Below are 20793 nucleotides of genomic sequence, written 5' to 3' on the forward strand. Positions count from 1 at the left end.
TGCATCCAAAAATATACCAAATCAAATTGTTATTCAACCAAAAAATAAAAGCCTCATGCATGTGTCCTGCTTCCTAATATTGGGGGTCAACAATGCCAAGAGTTGGTGAAAGCAGGGGTCCATCTTCTGGAGATGATTCCGAAAATCTACCGGATTATTCTCCTAGAGCTCCCGCAGCAAAGGCATGCAACAAAATTGGTCACGATTAATAAAGCAACCAATTTTTGGTCCAAGAAATTCTTCTGTTCCTGGACTGGACTTGGGTCAAAGCAATAACGCCAATGCCAATAATATACACCACTTTATCTCCTCCGATTCCGGAACATGTCTGGTTGACAAACCGCCATTCACAAACTGAAAAGCGCAAACTGAAAAGCGCATATCAACACTCAAACTTCTAACACGAAATTAGCAGAAGGAGCCCAAAGGGTGGTGCCTGACAATTGAACTTCCTCTTTATCGGCTCATAGCACATCTAGTAAGTCACTAAGTTTGTGTTTGTTGGCTGACAATTGTGTGCCGTTTGTATGCAACACAAGTTTTTGGCCAACTCCCAAAAGTCCAAGGCTTTGTCTGCTGAAAATCTGATTATGTGTACGAGGCTTTAGAGTGAAAGCAATTGATCCTCAATTAGCCAAGGTAGCTATACTTGGCAGGTAAATTTAGGAGTGACCCTGCCTAAACACTAAGGCCGCGTACACACGCGCGGACTGTTGGCCCAACTTTGTCCGTCCAACAGTTTGAGCGAACAGTCCGCTCAAACTTAGCATGGACGGACATGGCCACACACGACGGACAAACAGTTTGCTGAAACCGTGCGCGATGACGTGAACGGCACGTACGACGGGACGAAAAATACGACGTCCTATACACTGCAATGCAACCTTCCGACGTGGAAATCCTTTCTGAGCATGCGCGAGACTTAGTTGGCCGAACAAGCCTACACACGAGCGAACAGTCCGCTGAAACCTTGTTTCAGCGGACAGTTTTTCGGAATTTCCGTAAGACCTTGTTCGGCCAACTGTCCGCTGAAACTGTCCGCTGAAGCCCCACACACGAGCGGACTGTCCGCCCAAACACTGTTCAGCGGACAAGGTTGGGCGAACAGTCCGCGCGTGTGTACGCGGCCTAAGGTGCTGCATATGTAGCAGGTGGAGTCACTCCTATCAACTTCTGCAGCACCGAAAGATCAAAGCAGCTACCAGCTTACGAGACACATTTCATTCATGCAAGTACCATCCTCGGTGCAGATTTAAAAAAAGAAAATGCATAAATTTACTTAATCTTTCAAAATGTAGAAGTCTTTCACAATTGCAAATCCTGCTTGAGACTACAGATATTAAAGTAGGCCTCCAGTTAGCCCAATTGAGGCTTCGTCAACCCACATACACATGGCAGAATGGGCTAGGGGGCTTACAGCTCCCCTAGGCTGTGATCTCCTCCGGGAAAAAAAATAAAAAATACCCTCTGCTCTTCATCCCAGAGTATTTATAAACACTCCCAACCAACATCTAGGCACCTCTCCCAGGGAGTGGCCAGGGCTGTATGAATATTCAGCTGCTGACTAGGCTCTTCCTGCCCACTAACTTCCAGAACTTTTTTTGGACAACCAAAGGGAAGCAGTCAATCCCGCAGCCACTGAAACACAGAACAGACCAGAATATTCAAAACACAGCCACACTGACTATAGCAAGCAACATTAAATTTGCCTAACAACGAAATGCAGCTCCACTAAAAACAGTGAGCCAGAATGGAATTTACCTAATCCTAGCACCTACCTAGGAGGGTGCTACATAGATATTTAAGACATATGAGGTACAATTTAGAAATATATTCTCACAGAGTCAACCATACATATACATCATTACTCCATAAAATGTTATGTTGAAATTGCAAGTTGACGAAATGTGTAATCTCTCGTTAGGCGAGAACGAGGAGGAACTAATAATAGCTCAGGAAAATGACATAAGAGCAAATTATCACCTTACCACAGGAGCATAATTAAATCAAAAAAATGCATCAGTCACAGAAAACTGTAAACTGTCCATGTAACTATACGGAACTTCCTTTAAAAAGGAAATCGGGCACTAAACAGATATAGGTATATTGAAATTCTAATTTGCATCCAATTTGCATAACATGTGAATCGCACAATCTCAATGGATCCGGTTCACACATATGCAGGCATGTTTTCAATGTGACAGTTCGGTGCATTTCTGTTCACTGGTTCAGGTGAGACTTTTTAACTGAAATCGCACCTAAACCTGAGCCAAAATGCACAGGACCCTTTTTAAAACTGCACCGCTGCTGCCCCACACGTGTGAACCGGATCCATTGAGATTGTGCGATTCACATGTTATGCAAATTTGCATATACATGAACGCAGCCTTCTGGTGAATTAAAGTAGATCTGAACCCCAACTGGATTTTGCTCTGTGTCGCACAGGGTAGATACAAAATCTACGTTTTTTTGCTTTTTATCAATTTTTTTTTAAATAAAATACTTAGAGAAAAAAAAAAAAACAAAAAAAAAACCTAAAGATAGTTTTCTATTTAAGATACATAATTTAGTTTATTCAGCATGAAATGGAGCTTAGTTATATAGCATGAGGCTGTATATTCTGTAATATTTACATTCAATGAATCCAAGCTGAGATAACATGCACTGCATTGATGCATTCACACAATTTCACAGTAACTCCCAGCAAGAATGTGTCCTTACATTTAAAGGGCACCTGTCATTGCAGATCCATCATGGCAGCGCCCGTTAACGGCATCCACTCACCTGCTGCTGCCACGTCCCTCACCTTGTGTCACTGCCTCATCACCAGCTGTCCCATTAAAGTGAATGGGACTGTCGGTGAGTCAACAGCGGGTCAGAGATGACAGTTGCTCTTTAAAAATTATGATTTAAAATAGAGTAGATTTAAATCAAGCCTTTTTTACTAGGGATTTAAATCATGATTTAAATAGAGTTGATTTAAATCAAATCCACCCTGGTGTCATGCATCAATTGCTTGTCTATTTGCACTCAAATGCTCCTTTGTTATCTGCACATCATTGCTCAGGACTGGCTTCCTGTGGGCACAGTAACTTGTAGTCTCTCCACCAGGGCACCTGTGATGGGGAACATAGGAGCACAATTGGGAGACAAATGTCACCCTATAACAGGAAGTGTCTAAACAAAAACCCACAGGACCACCAGGTATTCTTTTAACAAATCTGCAAATGTAAATACAACTTTTGAAATATAAAAATTTTAAAGCTCATAAATATAAGTGGGTTTAGATCTACTTTAATAGAATGTGATCAGATTTTTACTGCAGACACTGCATATATTGCCATATGTCTCACTGACAGGAAGAAAAAAAATAAATACCTTGAATGTGTTTGCCAGTGAGGGGTTTCTGAAGAGTTGCCCATGGTCTGGAGCTTGTCCATCAATCAGCAGTTCTGTACCATACCTGTTGTTTGCAGCCTGGAGCTTGTTGGCTGCGGCATTCCATTGGAAAGCAGAAACTTCAGACACTGGAAAGCCAGACTCCGCTAGTTCAATGGCTGGTTGTAAGATCTCTGCCAGGGTCAGCTATAGAGAGTACAGTGTGAGTGACACTTCAAATATTTGGGGCAACAGCATTGCTTGTATGGACCACATCTTCATATAACTATTACTGCTGCATATGTCCATACTTTATTCTGCTTACATATGGCAGTCAATAGATATTCACTTTTCCTCACACTTCCCCTTTGAGCCACTACTCTGATGAAAACCTGTGTAATCGAAATGCCGGATATGGTCAGAGCCTACGCAAGGTTAATGACGTATCCTACTTTATTATGAGACAGTATCAGGCTTGGCCATTGGCCCACCCAGCCATGAGCATCATGGGAGGAAGAGAAGAAAATCACCAGCTCTCCCATATCCAGAGGCAGTGAGTATTTCCATTAACTCTAATGGAGGAATGGAAAAGTGGGTGAGCATGGCGGTAGAGGGATTGCTTAGTTAGAGAACCTGTAATTTGCCCTTAAAGTGGGTGTATAGTCATATGTCTAACTTTTTTTTTTTTTTTTTTTTTTTTTTTTTTCAATAATGTTTTATTCGATTTTGTCAGATATACAATATAGATAACAGTATATTAATATAAACAAATGATTGAAAGCAGATTGGAAAACGTAGATCTTTACAAATAGCAATCTACGAAGTTGTAAAACAAAATAATTAAGTCTAACTTTGAAGTAAACGTTATGCTAAAATGTAACATTCAATATCAAGAGTTACAAAACAAAATAAATTGAGAGAAGAGAAGAGAAAAAAATAAAAAATAAATAGCATATATATATATATAAATACATATATATATACACATAAATATATATGAAAGAGCTTATTGTGAAAAAAAATAAGTATCCAGTCACCCCAAATGGGAACTCACTGTGACCGGATACTATAATATAGCATAGGATCAAAGTGTATGAAAAGTTGGTCAAAGGAATAGTGTGTAGGTATGAAGTTAGGATTGGAAAGTAACTACATAAAGTAAACAGAAACTGTAACAAAACAATGTGTCTATCATAAGGATCTATCTGAGAGAGGGAAGGATAGTATCGTAGGAGAGAAGGTTTCTTGGAAGGAGAGTAAAATCCAGGAGTGTTGGCAGATATCAACAGGTGAAAATATGGTATGAGACTCCCTAAGGAGCTAAGTGTAAATACAACCGTTGTTTTCTAAAGTAAGGAAATACAATTATATATATTCAAACATAAAAAAGGTTAATAGGAGGTGTGAAAAGGATTCAAGCATATTCATGACTTGGTAAAATCCATTTAAATGATGAATTAAATTATCTTCATCCATTAAGCAAAGCGTGATATTCTTGTGTGGTGGTAAAGTGTTGCCAACAAGACCATGTATGTATAAATTTGGAAGGGGTGTCTCTTGCTTGATGGATCAATTCTTCCATTTCAGCAGTTTTTTGGATGCGCTCTAACCAATCTCTTATTAATGGTGGGGTAGATGAGCGCCACTTTCTAGGGATACACATGTTAGCTGCCATGATCATGTGCATAGTCAGTGAGTGCAGGTAGGTACGTTTTGGTTTTGCAGGATAGTGTAAAAGAAATTGTGCTGGTGTGTAGTCTAGTTTGTATGTGGTGATGGTTTGTATTAAAGCATGAACTTTCTTCCAGAAAGGTTGGATCTTGCTGCAAGACCACCATATGTGTAATAAAGAGCCTTGTTCATTTCCACATCGCCAGCATTGTGAGGATACAGAAGGAAAAATATGATGGAGTTTGAGAGGGGTTCTATACCATCTGGTAATGAGTTTATAAGCATTTTCTTGTGCGTAAACATTCAGAGACCCTTTGTGTACAATTGTGTATATTGTTTCCCATTCTCTACGAGTGAAGTTAATAGATAACTCATTGGACCATTTCATGGAGGTCCAATCATTCCATTGCATTTGAGATGGGAACAATAATGCATAGGTAAAAGAAATTAAGTGTTTATGTGGTTCAGATTTTTGACACATATCTTCAAAAGGGGTGAGAGCCCTGGACCATTCTATGTTTGGAGATCGCGAGTCAAGGAAATTTTTGATTAGAAGATAATTTTCGTATGTAATTGTGTTTGGTCCAAGGAGGTTCGATAGTTCATTATAGGAAAGTAGATTGTCGATTTTAAAGAAATGATGGGCTCTGATCTGTTTGTAAGGCCATTGAATCTTCAGTAAGGGCTCCCGCATTCCCTGAGCGAATGCAGGGTTGAGTATGATCGGTGTCATTGGACCTGAAATGGATGAGATATTATATTTTTTGCAAGCCTTTCGAAAAGTAAAAAGCGTAGAATTGATCAAGGGGTGTGTTTTGTGTATTGTTGGAGTGTGATTACATGTTATCCAAGGTAGTTGTGCAATTGGAATTTTAGATAAGGAATTTTCCAATTGGACCCAATCTTTGGTGGAGGAATGTAGGTTCCAATCTACAATTCTTGTTAAATGGGCTGCTTGATGATATTTTTCCACATCTGGAAGACCAAGTCCTCCACCAAGCTTGGGAAAGGTTAGTTTGAGGTAATTCAATCTGGGACGTGTGGAACCCCAAATAAAATTGGTGCATATTCTTCTATATGTTGAGAAAAACGTGGATGGAAGCTTGATAGGGATCGTTTGAAAAAGGTATAAAACCCTTGGTAAAATGTTCATTTTGAGTATAGCTGTTCTCCCAAACCAAGAGAAAATACCAGTAGACCATTTTTTAAGGTCATTAGTAATATTGCGCAGTAAAGGTAGGTAGTTTGTGTCATATAGATCTTTTAGAGAGGACGGTAGTTGGATTCCTAAATATGAGATGGTGTGAGTGTTCCATTTGAAAGGGAAATTGTTCTGACACTGTGAGCATTGTGCAGAGGATAAGGTGATATTTAGTGCCTGGGATTTTGTAAGATTGATTTTGAGATGGGATAATTGGTTAAAGTGATTGAGTGTTGTCAAAAGATTCGGTAGGGTTGTCAGTGGCTCTGTGAGGAACAAAAGTACGTCATCTGCGAAAGCAGCTAGTTTGTAAGTACGGGAATGTATATCGATGCCTTTGATATCTGGATTTGCTCTGATGCATCGAAGGAGTGGTTCCAAGGTGAGTACAAAAATAAGCGGGGAGAGGGGGCATCCCTGTCGTGTGCCATTGGAAATGGGAAAGGCGTTCGATAGGTGGCCATTAATGCGAATTCTCGCCGTGGGATTGGAGTATAGCATAAGAATATAATTAAGCATACGATCTGGGATGCCAATTGTTTTCAAGGATTCCGACATATAATCCCAGGCCACTCTATCGAACGCCTTCTCCGCGTCCAACGACAAAAAGAATCCTTTTTGTTTAGATTTGGTGAGCCAGTGGTGGATGTTAATGGCTTTAAGGGTATTATCCCTCGCCTCTCTGCCCGGAATAAAACCTACTTGGTCGAGGTGAATAAGGTCAGGGATTAGGGGAAGTAATCTGTTTGCCAGGATTTTTGCATACCATTTAAGGTCTACATTTAGTAGGGATATCGGTCTGTAATTAGGCACCAATAAGGGATCTTTGCCAGGTTTGGGGATGACCGTAACGTGTGCCATCAGTAAATCTCTTGGGGGTGTTATAGATGTGGAATATTCATCAAATGTGGTTGTGAAAATAGGAAGCAGCAATTTTTGGAATGATTTATAATAACCAACAGATAGACCATCCGGTCCTGGACTTTTACCAGATTTCAACATGTTTAGAGCCAATTCTGCTTCTTCCATATTTATGGGTTTGTTGAGGTCTTCCGCAAGGGTGTCTGAAATGGGAGTAGGACTGTATTGTGTCAGAAATGTTTTAATTAGGGATGTTCGTTGATTAGAATTCGGGGGATTATCCAGGGAATTCAGGTTATATAATTTCGAATAATAAGTCAGGAATTGTTGAGTTATATCAGGAGTGGAGTGGACTTTATGACCTTGAGAAGTTGAGATGGCATGTATTGTATTGTTGGCTCTTTGAGATTGTAGGGCTCTAGCTAAAAGTTTACTGGTTTTGTTTCCGAATTCGTAAAAGGATTTTTGTTTTAGAATGTACTTACGTTTGATTTGTTTGCCTAAAAGTTGTGTCAATTCCTTCCTGGCTGTTATTAAGGAATGTAGGGTATCTAGGGCTAGTGATTGTTTATGAAGATTCTCTAACACTTTAATTTTCTGGATCAGGGCAGCTTGTTGTTGGTCCTTGAGCTTCCGTTTTTTAGAGGCGGCAGCAATAAATATGCCCCTAATCACACATTTATGTGCTTCCCATACAATTTGCGATGAGGTATCATGTGTGTTGTTTTCGGCAAAGAATTGTTTAATGCTCCTTTCAATGTCTGTGATAATGGCTTGATCAGTCAGTAAAAAGGAATCTAACTTCCAAGATTGGGATCGGGGGTGAAGTTCCGGGAAGATTAGGCTCATTGATATTGGGTGATGGTCAGAGAGATACATAGGATCTATAGATGCTGATTGAAGATAAGGAAGGGCGGATTGGGACAAGAAAAAATAATCAATTCTAGAATATTTAGCGTGTGGAGGTGAGAAAAAAGTATAATCTTTTCCGTCTGGATAGAGTATTCGCCATGTGTCATGGAGTAAAAGTGATTGTAATTCAGATTTGATCGCTTTAAGGGCTGTATACGGTAGGGATGAAGCGCCGTTCGATGTGTCAACTAGAGGGTTTAATGGGGTGTTAAAGTCACCACCCAATATCAATGTTCCTTCCTGAAAGTCTATCAGACGACATTTTATATCTCGAAAGAAGGGAACTTGACCACTGTTTGGAGCATATATGTTTACCAGGGTAATTTTCTGGTTTTGGTATGTGCCTTTCAAAAAAAGGAATCTGCCTTGGATATCTGCAAGAGAGTCTGTGATTTGAATAGGGGAATGTCTTGCCAGGAGTATAGAAACTCCTTTTGTTTTTGACGTTGTGTTAGTAGAGTGATATACTGTAGGAAAGTTTAAGTTGTGAAGTTTAGGGATAGAATCTGTTCGGAAGTGGGTTTCTTGTAAGAATATGATATCAGCATGGTGTCTTTTCATATATAAAAGGAGTTGAGATCTCTTTTCAGGCAAATTTAAACCCTTGACATTTAAGGAGATGATCTTGATTGGGGTTGGATTTGATGTTGTTTGATTAGGAGACATTATACAAAAGAATGATAAAACAAAGTAGGAAAATTGGATATGGGAGGGAGTAAAATAAAGAGATGACTGGAGATAGTACTGCTTGGGTAAAGGATTATCGTATGATGTATAGTCAGACTATTTGACCTTATAGAACTCCTGGATATGTGTGTGGGAGGGGGTGGAACAGGAAAAAGAATCGGGGATAGATAGGGGTTATGGGGTGGGTAGTAGGATATCCGGCTATAGGTGAGAACCTGCTCACCTATTAAAGTGAGGAAAGAGAGAGCCGGTTTAAGGCAGTGGTAATACTAATTAAAGCGTAGAGTGAAGGGGTAATAAAATAATGTACCACTTTGTGGGAGGTGGTTCAATTGAAAAGGAGTGTTGTCCGAGAATATTCGTCAGACTGCGGGCCTAGAGGCAGATGATATGAATGAATTTCGGGAAAGAATGTAGAATGTAGAGCAGAGGGGGGTGTACCTCTAATTATAGTGATATGGAAAGGGTGGATATAGCAGGATAATTATAAAATATGGTATTGAGTGAATTAATGATCTAGAGGTAGGGCTATGTGATAGATAAAATATTTGTTCAGTAGGATTATAAGTAAATGTTAGTACATATCTGAGGCTCGAACTATCGACTAGTAAACCATTAATAGAGGAGCATATTTAAACCGCTATGGAGGTAATGTCACTTAAATTGCTAACAATGAAATTTAACAATTCCTAGTAAAACCATTAAACAAATCTAAAAGAACTGTAGAGGTATAACCATATGTCATAGAACTGTGTACCAGATCCAACAGCAACTTTGTAACCGTAAAGAGCAGAAACTATAACAAACAAACTCTGTCTCCTCAAAATATACGGTCAAATATATACGGGTAATATTGTATATTATAGAAACAAAAACAAACAAAAAAAAAAAAAAAAAACAAAATATAAATAAAAAAAAAAAAAAAAAAAAAATTACAAAAAAAAACAAAAAAAGAAAAAAAAAAGGGGAGGAAGGGATAGAAAGAGGGAATGGAGAGAGGGTAGGGAGGAGAGGGGTAGGGGGGATGAGGGGAGAGATGTTGGGAGAAGGGTGATGGGGGATAATGAGGGATTGGGGAAAGGAGGGAAAGGAGAGGGGGGGAAAGCAGGGTATGGTTGGGAGGATGGGAAAGATCTAGTCATGGATTGAGAAAGCTGATAAGACTTCTTATTAAACACAAATACATTGGTACATTAGGCGTAACTAAAGAAGACTGAAGAATATGAGTAGAGTTGCAACTTGTATAAATTCAGTTCAAAAGGGATCCTCCAGTGCGTGGAATTGGAGAGACCATAGGGATTACATTCCATTCAAAAAAAAAGAAGAAAACATGAATGTATGGATGCCTGGAAATCGTTTTTCATAAAATATCAGGGGCATATCTAGTAGAGAGTATAGTATAATTTCAGTCGGTACATGACCGAACATAGATGCTCAGTCTCGGATGTTGAATAAAGGTTAATGTGCCACTGTAATGGGAAGCAAACCTGAAGGTGACGAATAGAACAATATCTAGGGTGAATGAGTCGTAAGAAAGCACATATTGTTTTCATTGTCATATACGTCTCAGCTGAAGTGCTTGGTGTACCGTATCCTCAACGGAAGCACCACTGCCCCGAGATATTATTTCCATGTGAGGTAACATACCTGCATTTTTATCACCTAGTGGAGAATAATATATAGTAGTAGGTATACGCATAAAGTATTGCATGTGTCATCATATGATCTTAACGAGAAAAAGCTTTGAAAAAAAAAAAAAAAAAAAAAAAATAAATAAAATTGTATTGTTGTTTCTTTCTATTGTTATTTCCTTGTGTTTATTTTATTTTATTTTATTTATTCTTTTTGCTACTTCCTTTCCCGTAAAGCCATGGATATTGTAGGAACTAAGAAAAAAAGATGTTTAACGATCTCTACGTGCTCTTCTGGGATGTGGAGCAGAGGTAGGGCTATGTTGATGTGGTTGCGAAGGAGTATTTGGGTCCATTCTGGTGATGGAGGGAGAGCGGCGTCTTCTGAAATGTGAGGCCTGGGTGTCCATGTAGTCTTCGTTCTGTGTCTTGGAAGTCGAGTTAGGAGTGTGGAATTCGGCATACCAGTTCGGAACCTCTGTAAAAGGAATGTCAAGAGCCCTGCAAAAAGAGTCTAATTCCTCTGGGAACCGAAGCACTATTGTGCGGCCGCGGTGTGTTGCAGATAAAGCAAATGGAAATTTCCATCGATATGGGATATTCCTTGTTTGAAGAACTTCCAGCAGAGGGCGCAGGTCTTTTCTTTGTCTCAGAGTGATGGCCGATAGATCCTGATAAATAGTGATCTTATTGCCCTCAAATTCCAGCGATCTGTTTGTTCTAACCTGTTTTAAGATATTTTCTTTCAATTTATAATCATTAATATAGCAAATTATATCCCTAGGGGGATCCGAATCCTTGCCGCGCGGTCTGAGTGCCCTGTGGATACGATCCATATCAATGATGTCAGTATCTGGTCTGTCTAGTAGTTTATTAAATAAAGTGGAGACCGTGGAGAGCAAATGAGAGTTTTCAATACTTTCAGGCAAACCTCTCACTCTGAGGTTATGTCTTCTGCCACGGTTATCGAGGTCTTCCACATGCCTCTGTATGTCCCTCAGGTGTGCAGTGTGTGAATCTACTACTGTGGTGACCTTCCTTAGTGTGGAGTGCTGCAATGCTGTTTTCCTCTCAACCTCCTGTACTCTTCCCGCCATAGCCTGCAGTTCATGTCTGAGGTCCGTGATTGCAGAAGTGAATGTGTCCTTTATATCTAAAGCCACAGCTTGTAAATCATGTAACGTCGGATGTTGTGAAGGAGGGGGACCCGCTGAAGTGTCGGTATTTTGAGCGGGAGCCGGCGTCAGCACTATGGCATCTCTGGCCTGTGAGGAGGCTGAGGTGACGGCCGCCATATTCGCTCTGTGGGAGCGGGATGATTCCATGATGTTCTGGGCAGTGCGGTTTCTGTTACCTCTCGGGGATCTCGAACGTGAAGCGGAGTTGTTACGAGAAGCAGTCCCCATACTCCGAACGGTAAAACGAGGTGAGAAACTCCCGTTATAGCTAATAAACGGCCACCGTCTGACAGAGCGAACGAGTTAAGCTGCCATTCCTCTTCAAGGCAAACCACGCCCCCATATGTCTAACTTTTACCTACAGGTAAGCCTATAATATGGCTTACCTGTAGGTAAAAAAAAAAAAAAAATTCCCCTCGCAATGAGCCGCTGAAGCGGCGCATATGCACCGAGGATTCTCAGCTGACATTCCGGCTGATGCCAGACCCTGCTAGGAAGAAAACTCCTGCGCACATGCATGACGGCATCGTTGCTCCGGCCACTCACAGTGCCAGAGCCGTGATACTCAGAAGACACGCCGAGGGAACACGTCAGCTCCCTCGGCGTGGACCGAGTGAGATGCCGGCGCCTCGTTCTAAGGCAAGTCTGACAGACCTAGCTGGGACCAAGGCTTTTGGAGGGGACTGAATGAGAGCCTCTTGCCTACTTATTATGGGCCCTGGCATTTGGGGGAATGGTGTTCTTTTTGAGCTGTATGTCTGGGGACCCCTGAGGTGACGTTACTTGGATTCAGGTCTCTGGATATGTATTTGCCATATTAGCAATAGACGGAATCACACTGTGGGGACACAAACTGTTAGATGCTAATATCAACTCCGGACACCTGTCTGTCGTGTAAATGAGTCTAGTCTGGCTTGTAGAGTAATTAACCCGATGTTGATGTTTATGGTAATGTGTAATGAATAGTCAGTGAGCTAGGAGGCAAAGTCTTACCCTGAAAAGTCTTCTCTCAGACAACTAGTCTGGGTCAATGATTAGATAATTAGCTCATGCTAATTATGTTAGGTTTTAGCCATCCTGCTGTATATATGTGCGAGATCAAATAAAAGCCTATTCCTGATGTACTCCAAGACAGGTGTTGTCATCTAGTTCTTGGGGGTTCCTAAAGCCAGATCCATTGGACTTGTGTTCCATGAATTAGTAAGCAGTATACTGACGGAAACACTTAAGTGGAGTGTGGGGGATAGGTTCCGTCACAGCAAGTATTTCATATTGAGCTAGTATGTGGTGCATACTAGCTCGTTATGCCTTTTCCCTTACAGGTGTAGAAAAAAAAGTCAGCAGGTTTACTCCCGCTAGGAAAAAGTAAAAATGTTTAAGTTGCCATGTTTAGGGAGCATTTTTCAGCCTGAGAGGCAGTTGGTTCATGCCTGTATACTTAAATGATCATTTAACTTATAGGCAGTCCACACTGTAGAATATCATGCTGCACAATATTACAAATTCTCTTTTGCAACTGAGCCCTATAATAAGCCAGAGTTGTTGTGAACTCTTCAATTCTACATGGAATGCAGCATATTACCTTCTTGCTGCCAAAGAGGTCAACAGTATCAGCCCAGGCAGCCGCAGCACCTGGCACTGTGACATTGTGAACGTGTGAAGGTGGGACAGGGTTTTCCTCATCAAAACCTTGCTGTTTCAGTACTTGCAGACTCAATGCCCTTGGACATCTGCCACTGCACAAAAGTAAACAGAATTAGCAAGTTAACAAACTGACAAATATAGCTCTGATACACTCAGGAACCGATAAAACATTTTACCTGGACAAATGCTCGACATTAATGGTGGTCAAAAACACCACAAAATCAAATAACTGGTCTAATATTTTATGGCGTATCATGTGTAATATGTACTAAAATACCTTGCATTGTTCTTGGTTGTGCTGGTAAATACAGCAAGAAAGCAACCAGAAGATAAAAAGATAAATTGAAGTATGGCTAAGCCCTTCAGAAATGGTCCCTCCATTTGTCAGTGCTGCAGTTAGTACAGTGGGCAAAAAAGTTTCAGCTTTTCACTTCCAGCCCAGGACAATTTTGACATTTCTCCTCTACATGCGTATACATACATACACACACTTATCAGAGACCCTAGAGAATAAAATGGCAGTCGTTGCAATTCATGTCCCACATTATTTGCGCAGCAATTTTTCAAACGCAATTTGGAATACACTTTGGGAAAAAAAAAATAAAAAAAAAACAATATATAACCCAATATTTTGGTAAAATATAAAAGATGATGTTATGCCGTGAAAATAGATACCCAACATGTCACGTTTTAAAACTTTGGTGCTTTCAATTTTTTTACAAGTTACCAGTCTAGAGGCACAGAGGAGGTCTAGTGCTAGAATGATTGCTCTTGCTACAACATCTGTGGTGATACCTCACAAGTGTGGTGCAAACACCGCTTACATATGCAGACACGACCTATGTATTTGTTCACTTCTGCGTGCAAGCATGAGGGGACAGGGGCACTGAAAACATTTTTTTCACTTTTAATTCTTTTCTTTTGATCACTTTTATTCTTATTACAAGAAATGTAAACATCTCTTGTAATAGGAATAAGGCACGACAGGTTTGCTTTCTGTAGCCATCTAGGGTCAATAAGGCCAGCCATACTCAGTCTGAATTTTGGACGATTTCTGCTGAACCAGTCAAGATTCAAACCGTTATGGGCAGGCTGAATGTACCCGGTTGATCAATCACCTGCCGGGATTATCTAGCCACTAGCGATAATCACTGTCTTCTCCTGGCGGGGATGGCCTCCCCCGCCGGGAGAAGACAAATGCTGTCAAGCACAGAGGTGGGAAAAGTACCAGTTACACTTACCGGTAATGGGTTTTCTAGGAAATCTTCCAGGACGGCACACCTGACAGGAAGCACAGACAGATTAAAAGGCCCTTCCTTTCCCTCTGTCCCTCAGTTATGCCCAGGAAAATTCCTACACCGGTGACAGAGTACAATTGTGAAACAAACACCTCACACATCGATAGGACTAGGGAAGTAGTCCTGCCGTCCAGGAAGATTTCCTAGAAAACCCGTTACCGGTAAGTGTAACTGGTACTTTTCTCCAGTCATCTTCCAGGGAGGCACACCTGAGATGATGAACAAGAAGTTCAGGCCTACCTTAGGGTGGAACCACAGCTTGCAGGACCTTCCTGCCCCAATGCCAAGTCCTGAGCGGACAACAGCTCCACCCTGTAATGCTTCAGGAAGGTGTTGTGGCTCGTCCAGGTAGCTGCTCTGCTCAACTGAAGCGCCCGCCTTCTCTGCCCAGGAGGTCGCCACAGATCTAGTGGAATGAGCTTGCAGGTGATTTGGAACTGGCCTGCCTGAATGCTCATAAGCTATCTTGATGGTCTGCTTGATCCATTTACCTATTGTGGGCGTGGAAGCCTGGAGACCCTTCTGGCCCGAGAAACTGATTAGCAAGTTGTTTGATCTTCTAAACCCACTGACTGTCCAAATAAATTAAATAAATAAACACCTTCTAACGTCTAACAAATGAAAATTCTGCTCCTTTTTTGGATTTTGGCAAAGAGAGGGAAGGACAATTTCTTGAGATCTATGAAAATCTGAGGAAACCTTAGGTAAGTACAAGTGGTCCTGTCTGAGGATCACCCTAGCCTCCAAAATTAACAAAAAAGGCTTTTATTGTCAGGGCCTGTAGGTTGCTGGCTCTTCTGGCTGTAGTGATTGCTAAAAGGAAAGCCATTTTAAGTGAAAAGAAAATTAACTGAAACCTTAGCCAATGGCTCAAAAGGGTCCCTAGTCAGTGCATCCAACACAAAAAAACACAAATACCAAGGAGGAAATCTTCTGACCTTTAATCGGGTTAACCCTCTCCCTGGCTGTCAGAAACCTCTTTATGAGGGGATTGAGGGCCAACTTGCGATCTAGGAAAACCGTCCGCTACCTGTACTCTGAGGGTATTCACAGCTAACCCCTTGTCAATGCCCCTCTGGAGGAAGTCCAGCGCTACCGGAATTATCTGTCGGGAGGGAATCTTCTCTAGTTTGTTCCCAACGAGAGAAGACCTTCCATACCTTAGCGTGAATTTTCCTAGTGACTGGTTTTCTGCTAGACAAAGTGCATCACTTTTTCCGAGCAACCCTTACGCTTTAAAATCTCCCTCTCAAACACCAGGCCGTCAGTGCAAGAAAACCAGAATCTGGATGTAGCACTGGTCCCTGGCGTAGAAGATTGAAACTGACTGGAAGATGGAAGGGAACATCCACCGACCACCTCCTCAGGGTGGGGAACCACACCCGCTTCGGCCACCAGGGCGCTATCAGGATAAGGCACCGTCTGCCTGAGCTAGCTTTTGTAAAACCCATGGAATCAGCACCGGGGGGGGGGGGGGGGGAAGAGAAATGCATAGGCTAGGGTAAAGTTCCACTTCTGAGCCAGTGCATCTACTCCCCCTGAACCCTGTTCTCTGTCCAAAGAGAAGAACCTTGCTACCTTCCTGTTCTTCTTGAGGCAACCTCTTGTGTGTACTGCCGAGATTGAGAGGAGAACCTCCTCTGCCTCCCCCAGGATCTCCTGGGTTAGCTTCAACAACCTTATAGACCTTGTTCTGCCCTGGTGCTTTATATAGGCCACGGTTACCAAGTTGTTCGAAAAGATCTGGACTTCTCGCCCCTGAACCTGATCTTTGAAGAAGGTCAAGGCTTTTCCAACCACCAGCAGTTCTCTGAAGTTGGAGGATGCCTTTGCCTGCTCTCGATCCCACGGACCCTGGGCAAAAAGGTCTCCTAGATGAGCCCCCCAGCCCCAGGTACTTGCGTCCGTCGTCATCTTTAGCGGGCCTTGCTGGTTCCACGCCCCACCTGCTGACAGGTTGGCTGGAATGAGCCTCCAATTCAGGGAGCACTTAACTTCTTTCGAAAGAGACACCCTTAGATCTAGGGAGTCTCTTCTCCCATCCCAGGAGGAGAGAAGGAACCCCTGTAACCCCCTGGAGTAAAGCTGAGCCCAGTGGACTGCAGGACGACATCAGACCCAGAGCACTCATAATGGCCCTTAGAGAAGCTTCACCTCTTAGCGGAAGAGCGGTCACTGCCCCCTGCACCTTTGTAATCTTTGGTACACCAGAAAGATTCTGGATTGCGCAGGTTCCAAAGAGGACTTTTCCAGACTGACCAACCAGTCCAGAGACTTCAGGGTTGTCAGCACCTTGTCTCGATCGGAGAGGAGCTGTTCCCTTGACAGACTGTAAATTAGCATGTCGTCCAAGTATGGGATTAAGGCCATCACTTGTAGGTGTAGAAACGCCACCACCCCGGCCAGGACTTTTGTAAATACTCTGGGATTGGCTGCCAGTCCGAAGGGGAGAACTGCCAGTGTTGAGTACACTGAACCGCGAACTTTAGAAATTTGATGGTTTGGGGCAATGGGGATGTGTAAGTAGGCATCCTTTAGGTCTGGTGAAATCATGAAGACACCCCCTTGCAGGTGTCTCCTGATAGTGTATATGCTCTCCATCCGAAATTTCTTGTACAACAAGAACCGGTTCAGCTTTCTTAAGTTTATAATTAGGCAAAATTTTCCTGAAGGTTTTGGCACCACATAAATGTGGGAAAAAAAACCCTGCCCAACCTGACTCGTTGGAACTGGAGTAATGACAACCTGTTCCGCCAAGTTTCTGATGCTGTCCAGTAGACCCATTGCCCTTGGTGGATCTCTGGGGAGACGGGTCAGTGTGAAATTTGGAGGAGGGGTGGAGATGAACTGTAGTCTGTAACCCCCCCTTATCAGACCGAGAATGTAGGGAAGGAACCAGGACAGCCCCCCCCCCCACCTTCAGGATGGCGTAATTTGGTTTCCTTGTTAGAGGACACTTGTTCAGGAAACAGGATTCCCCTTTTCCCTTGTTCCTCCCAAGTTCCCATTTCTTCCTAGGCTGCTTTTTGCCCTTGAAGCAGTCTTTTGCCAGGGGGCCTCAAAAAAAATAAAAAATAAAACTCTTCCCCCATCCTTTTTGGGCTTTGAAGGAACTGGTACTTTTCCACCTCTGTGCTTGACTGTAGGGATCGTGTTCTTGGAGTCATAGTCTGCATTTTTCTTCCTCCAAACTTGGATCCTTTTTTTTTTTTTTTTATCTCGTAGTGTGCATATTCTAATAAGATAAATTTTTGGATTGGGGTTCATGAATATCAGACATTCTCTTAGCAAAGAAAAATCACAATGACCTGCAACAGCTCTCTTAAAACAAAACTCCTCTCTGACAAGGTTTGGATTATATATTGTGCAAGAGTGATCTGTTTGGGTAGTGCTGCCTAAATGGCTGCACTGCTGGTGCAATAAAGTACACGGTACAAATTTCTTTCCTGCAATCACAGGGGTATCAGCATTTGTCTTCTCCCGGTGGTGGAGGCCACCCCCGCCGGGAGAAGACAGTGATTATCGCTAGTGGCTAAAGAATCCGGCAGGTGATTGATCAACTGGGTACATTCAGCCTGCCCATAACGGTTTGAATCTTAACTGGTTCAACAGAAGTCGTCCGAAATTCAAACTGGGTATGGCTGGCCTTATTGACCCCAGATGTCTACAGAAGGCAAACCTGTCGTGCCTTATTCCTATTACAAGAGATGTTTACAGAAATAAAATAAAAGTGATCAAAAGAAAAAAAAATGAAAAGGACAAATGAAAAAAAAAAGTGTTTTCATTGCCCCTGTCCCCTTATACTTGCACGCAAAAGTGAACGAATACATGGGTCACGTCTGCATATGTAAGCAGTGTTTGCACCATGTGTGAGGCATCACCACAGACGTAGGGAGAGCAATCATTCTAGCACTAGACCTCCTCTGTACCTCTAGACTGGTGACCTTTAAAGTGTAGCCTTTGGAGATTTTTAAGCACCGAAGTCTTAAAACGTGACATGTTGGTTATCTATTACCAGTCATCTCAGGTGAGCCATCCTGGAAGATGACTGGAGAAACATAATTTGAGGTTTCACTGCTAAAAAGGTACATGCTGACTTTGCTGCCATGAGGGGCCAAAGGATGGGGCCATGTATTGTAAAATCTTGGATGAGAACCTTCTTCCCTCAGCCAGAACACTGAAGACGTATCATGGATTGGTCTTCAAGCATGACAATGACCCTAAACATACCACCAAGGAAACAAAGGAGCGACTCCAGAAGAAGCACATTAAGGTCATGGAGTGGTAGAGCCAGTCTCCAGACCCTAATCCTATTGAAAATGTATGGAGGGAGCTGAAACTTTGAGCTGCCAAGTGACATCCAAGGAACCTTAAAGCAGAGTTCCGCCCTCCCCCCAGTAAAAAATTAAAAGTCAGCAGCTACACATACTGTATTTATATATGTATATTTTATAATAGGACACTTACCAGCCGGTTCCCTACTGCACATGTGCGAAGCATGCTGCACTTTCTGAATGGCGCGGGGGGGGGATATAGTAGGGGGGCTGAGTGATCTTGCCGTGGCAAGAGGTCTCGGAAGTGGGGCCAGATACCCATCAGAAACAGGTACCCGCTCCCCCCTGAAAAGTGGCAAATGTGGCACCGTGGGGGGGAGGTTAGATAAGCGGAGCTTCTACTTTTGGGTGGAATTCCACTTTAAGGATTTAGAGAAGAACTGTAAAGAAGAGTGGACCAACAAGGGTTTCTCCAAGTACCAAGTCATGTTTTGCTTGGCGATCAAATTTTACTCACTGAACTGCAACTCAATTTATAACCTTTGTATTGTGTGTTTTTTCTGGATTTTTGGTTGATGTCTGTTAAGTGTATTTTAAATGATAGCGACATTATGATAAAAATGATAGATACTTTCTTTGGAAGTGGGCAAACTTACAAAATCTGCAGGGGATCAATTCTTTTTTTCCCCAGTGTATCTGCTTGTGGATTTTACTGATGTGCCAGCACTTTTTTTTTTTAAGATTTAGTCTCTACAGGGCTCACATCGGCTGACTGCCTGAGTGTATACAGTCTATGAGATTAGGGAGAGGTGGTAGCAATGGTGATGTGTTTGGCTTTCAACTCATCCAACATGTATGGGCTTGTCAGACCAAAGAAACCCGATTTAGAGGCCTACTACAAAAGCTCCCATGTAAGACTGGCCTGAACTAATCATTTTTGAAAACCATATAGTTTGAAACAAAGATATCAGATGTAAAATGTTTGTCAAGGTTGTTCGACACGTCACTGTCACATTGGAATAAGTGACGTTTTACTTTTACATTTGCACAACGCAAGACAGCCTGCACAGAGACAAGGGAAATAGATAGCGCTACCTTCCATTAAGGCAATAGACTTTTTTGTTTTCTGCTCTGTAAAACAAACAGAAACAATCGCCGCCAATACCAGTGCTTGTGGGTTCAGTGACATTAAGGGCAGCAGCTACCGCCACCGCTGCATCAGCTGCATTGCCGCCTTTCTTCAGTATATCTACAAATAGAAAAGAATGTTATGAAATCATACTAAACTCATTAAAAATAACACTGATCATAAAGAATGTCATGAAAAAGCAGCAATGATATATAGCTTACATCTGAATTTAGCAAATATGCTACAGTTAGTATGTCTATTTTAGTCTCTGACCTTTTAATGTAAATACAGATAAACCATAATGTGCTCATTATACCAGTGTTGAAATACTACGGTCATTAGAGAAGTAGATCTAGTAGGTGTGTGTAGTAGTACTGGACAGATTTAGGTCAAGTTCACGCTAGCCAATGCTCTAAAAATCAACCTGCTGTGGTTTGCTTTTCAGAGCTCGGCTAAGCACCAGCTTTCAGGTGTTTAGGTCATCCTGTTGCCACCTAAATGCCTGTGTAGGGATCTGTTGCCCTCTATGTCTGAAATTGTAAATGACCGTAAATATATTGTTTATGCACATTCTTTCCCTGGGTTGTTGGCTTTGAAACCCCAGAAGGAGGAAGTGGAGAGAAAGTCTCAGTCCTGCCCATGCTACTAAACCTTAAGCCAGAATGGACTATTATGCAAGTATTCATATGATATGAAATGGTTCTAAGGCAGATTTTTTTTTTAATCTCAATGCATTAGGATAAAAAAAAAAAAAACCCCACACATTCTGTGTGCAGCAGCCGCCAACACTTACCCGAGCCCAATCTCGATCCAACCATCTTGCACGGGAGCACTGACTATGTTGGACTCTCCCTCCTAATTGGCTGAGACAAAGCCACTGCTGTCAAAGTCAGTAAGCCAATGAGAAGAGAGGGGGTGAGGCCGAGCTG

General features: G+C 42.1%; 1 protein-coding gene across 2 annotated transcripts in view; it reads right to left on the reverse strand.

The window, feature by feature from the left end:
• Positions 1 to 20793, reverse strand: part of LOC143988589 (glutathione hydrolase-like YwrD proenzyme) — a 143032-nt gene that overhangs the window by 86764 nt on the left and 35475 nt on the right. For both annotated transcript variants that reach the window (XM_077488269.1, XM_077488268.1), the window contains exons 3-5: positions 19831 to 19984; positions 13102 to 13255; positions 3379 to 3585 (exon numbers count right to left, since the gene is read on the reverse strand). In XM_077488269.1, coding sequence (XP_077344395.1) covers positions 3379 to 3585; positions 13102 to 13255; positions 19831 to 19984 — 515 coding nt within the window. The remainder of the gene's footprint in view (positions 1 to 3378; positions 3586 to 13101; positions 13256 to 19830; positions 19985 to 20793) is intronic.

The sequence above is a fragment of the Lithobates pipiens genome, unplaced genomic scaffold (genome assembly GCF_037356315.1).
Source record: "Lithobates pipiens isolate NorthernLeopardFrog02 unplaced genomic scaffold, aLitPip1_a1.2 Scaffold_18, whole genome shotgun sequence".
In the NCBI taxonomy this organism is placed as follows: Eukaryota; Metazoa; Chordata; class Amphibia; order Anura; family Ranidae; genus Lithobates; species Lithobates pipiens.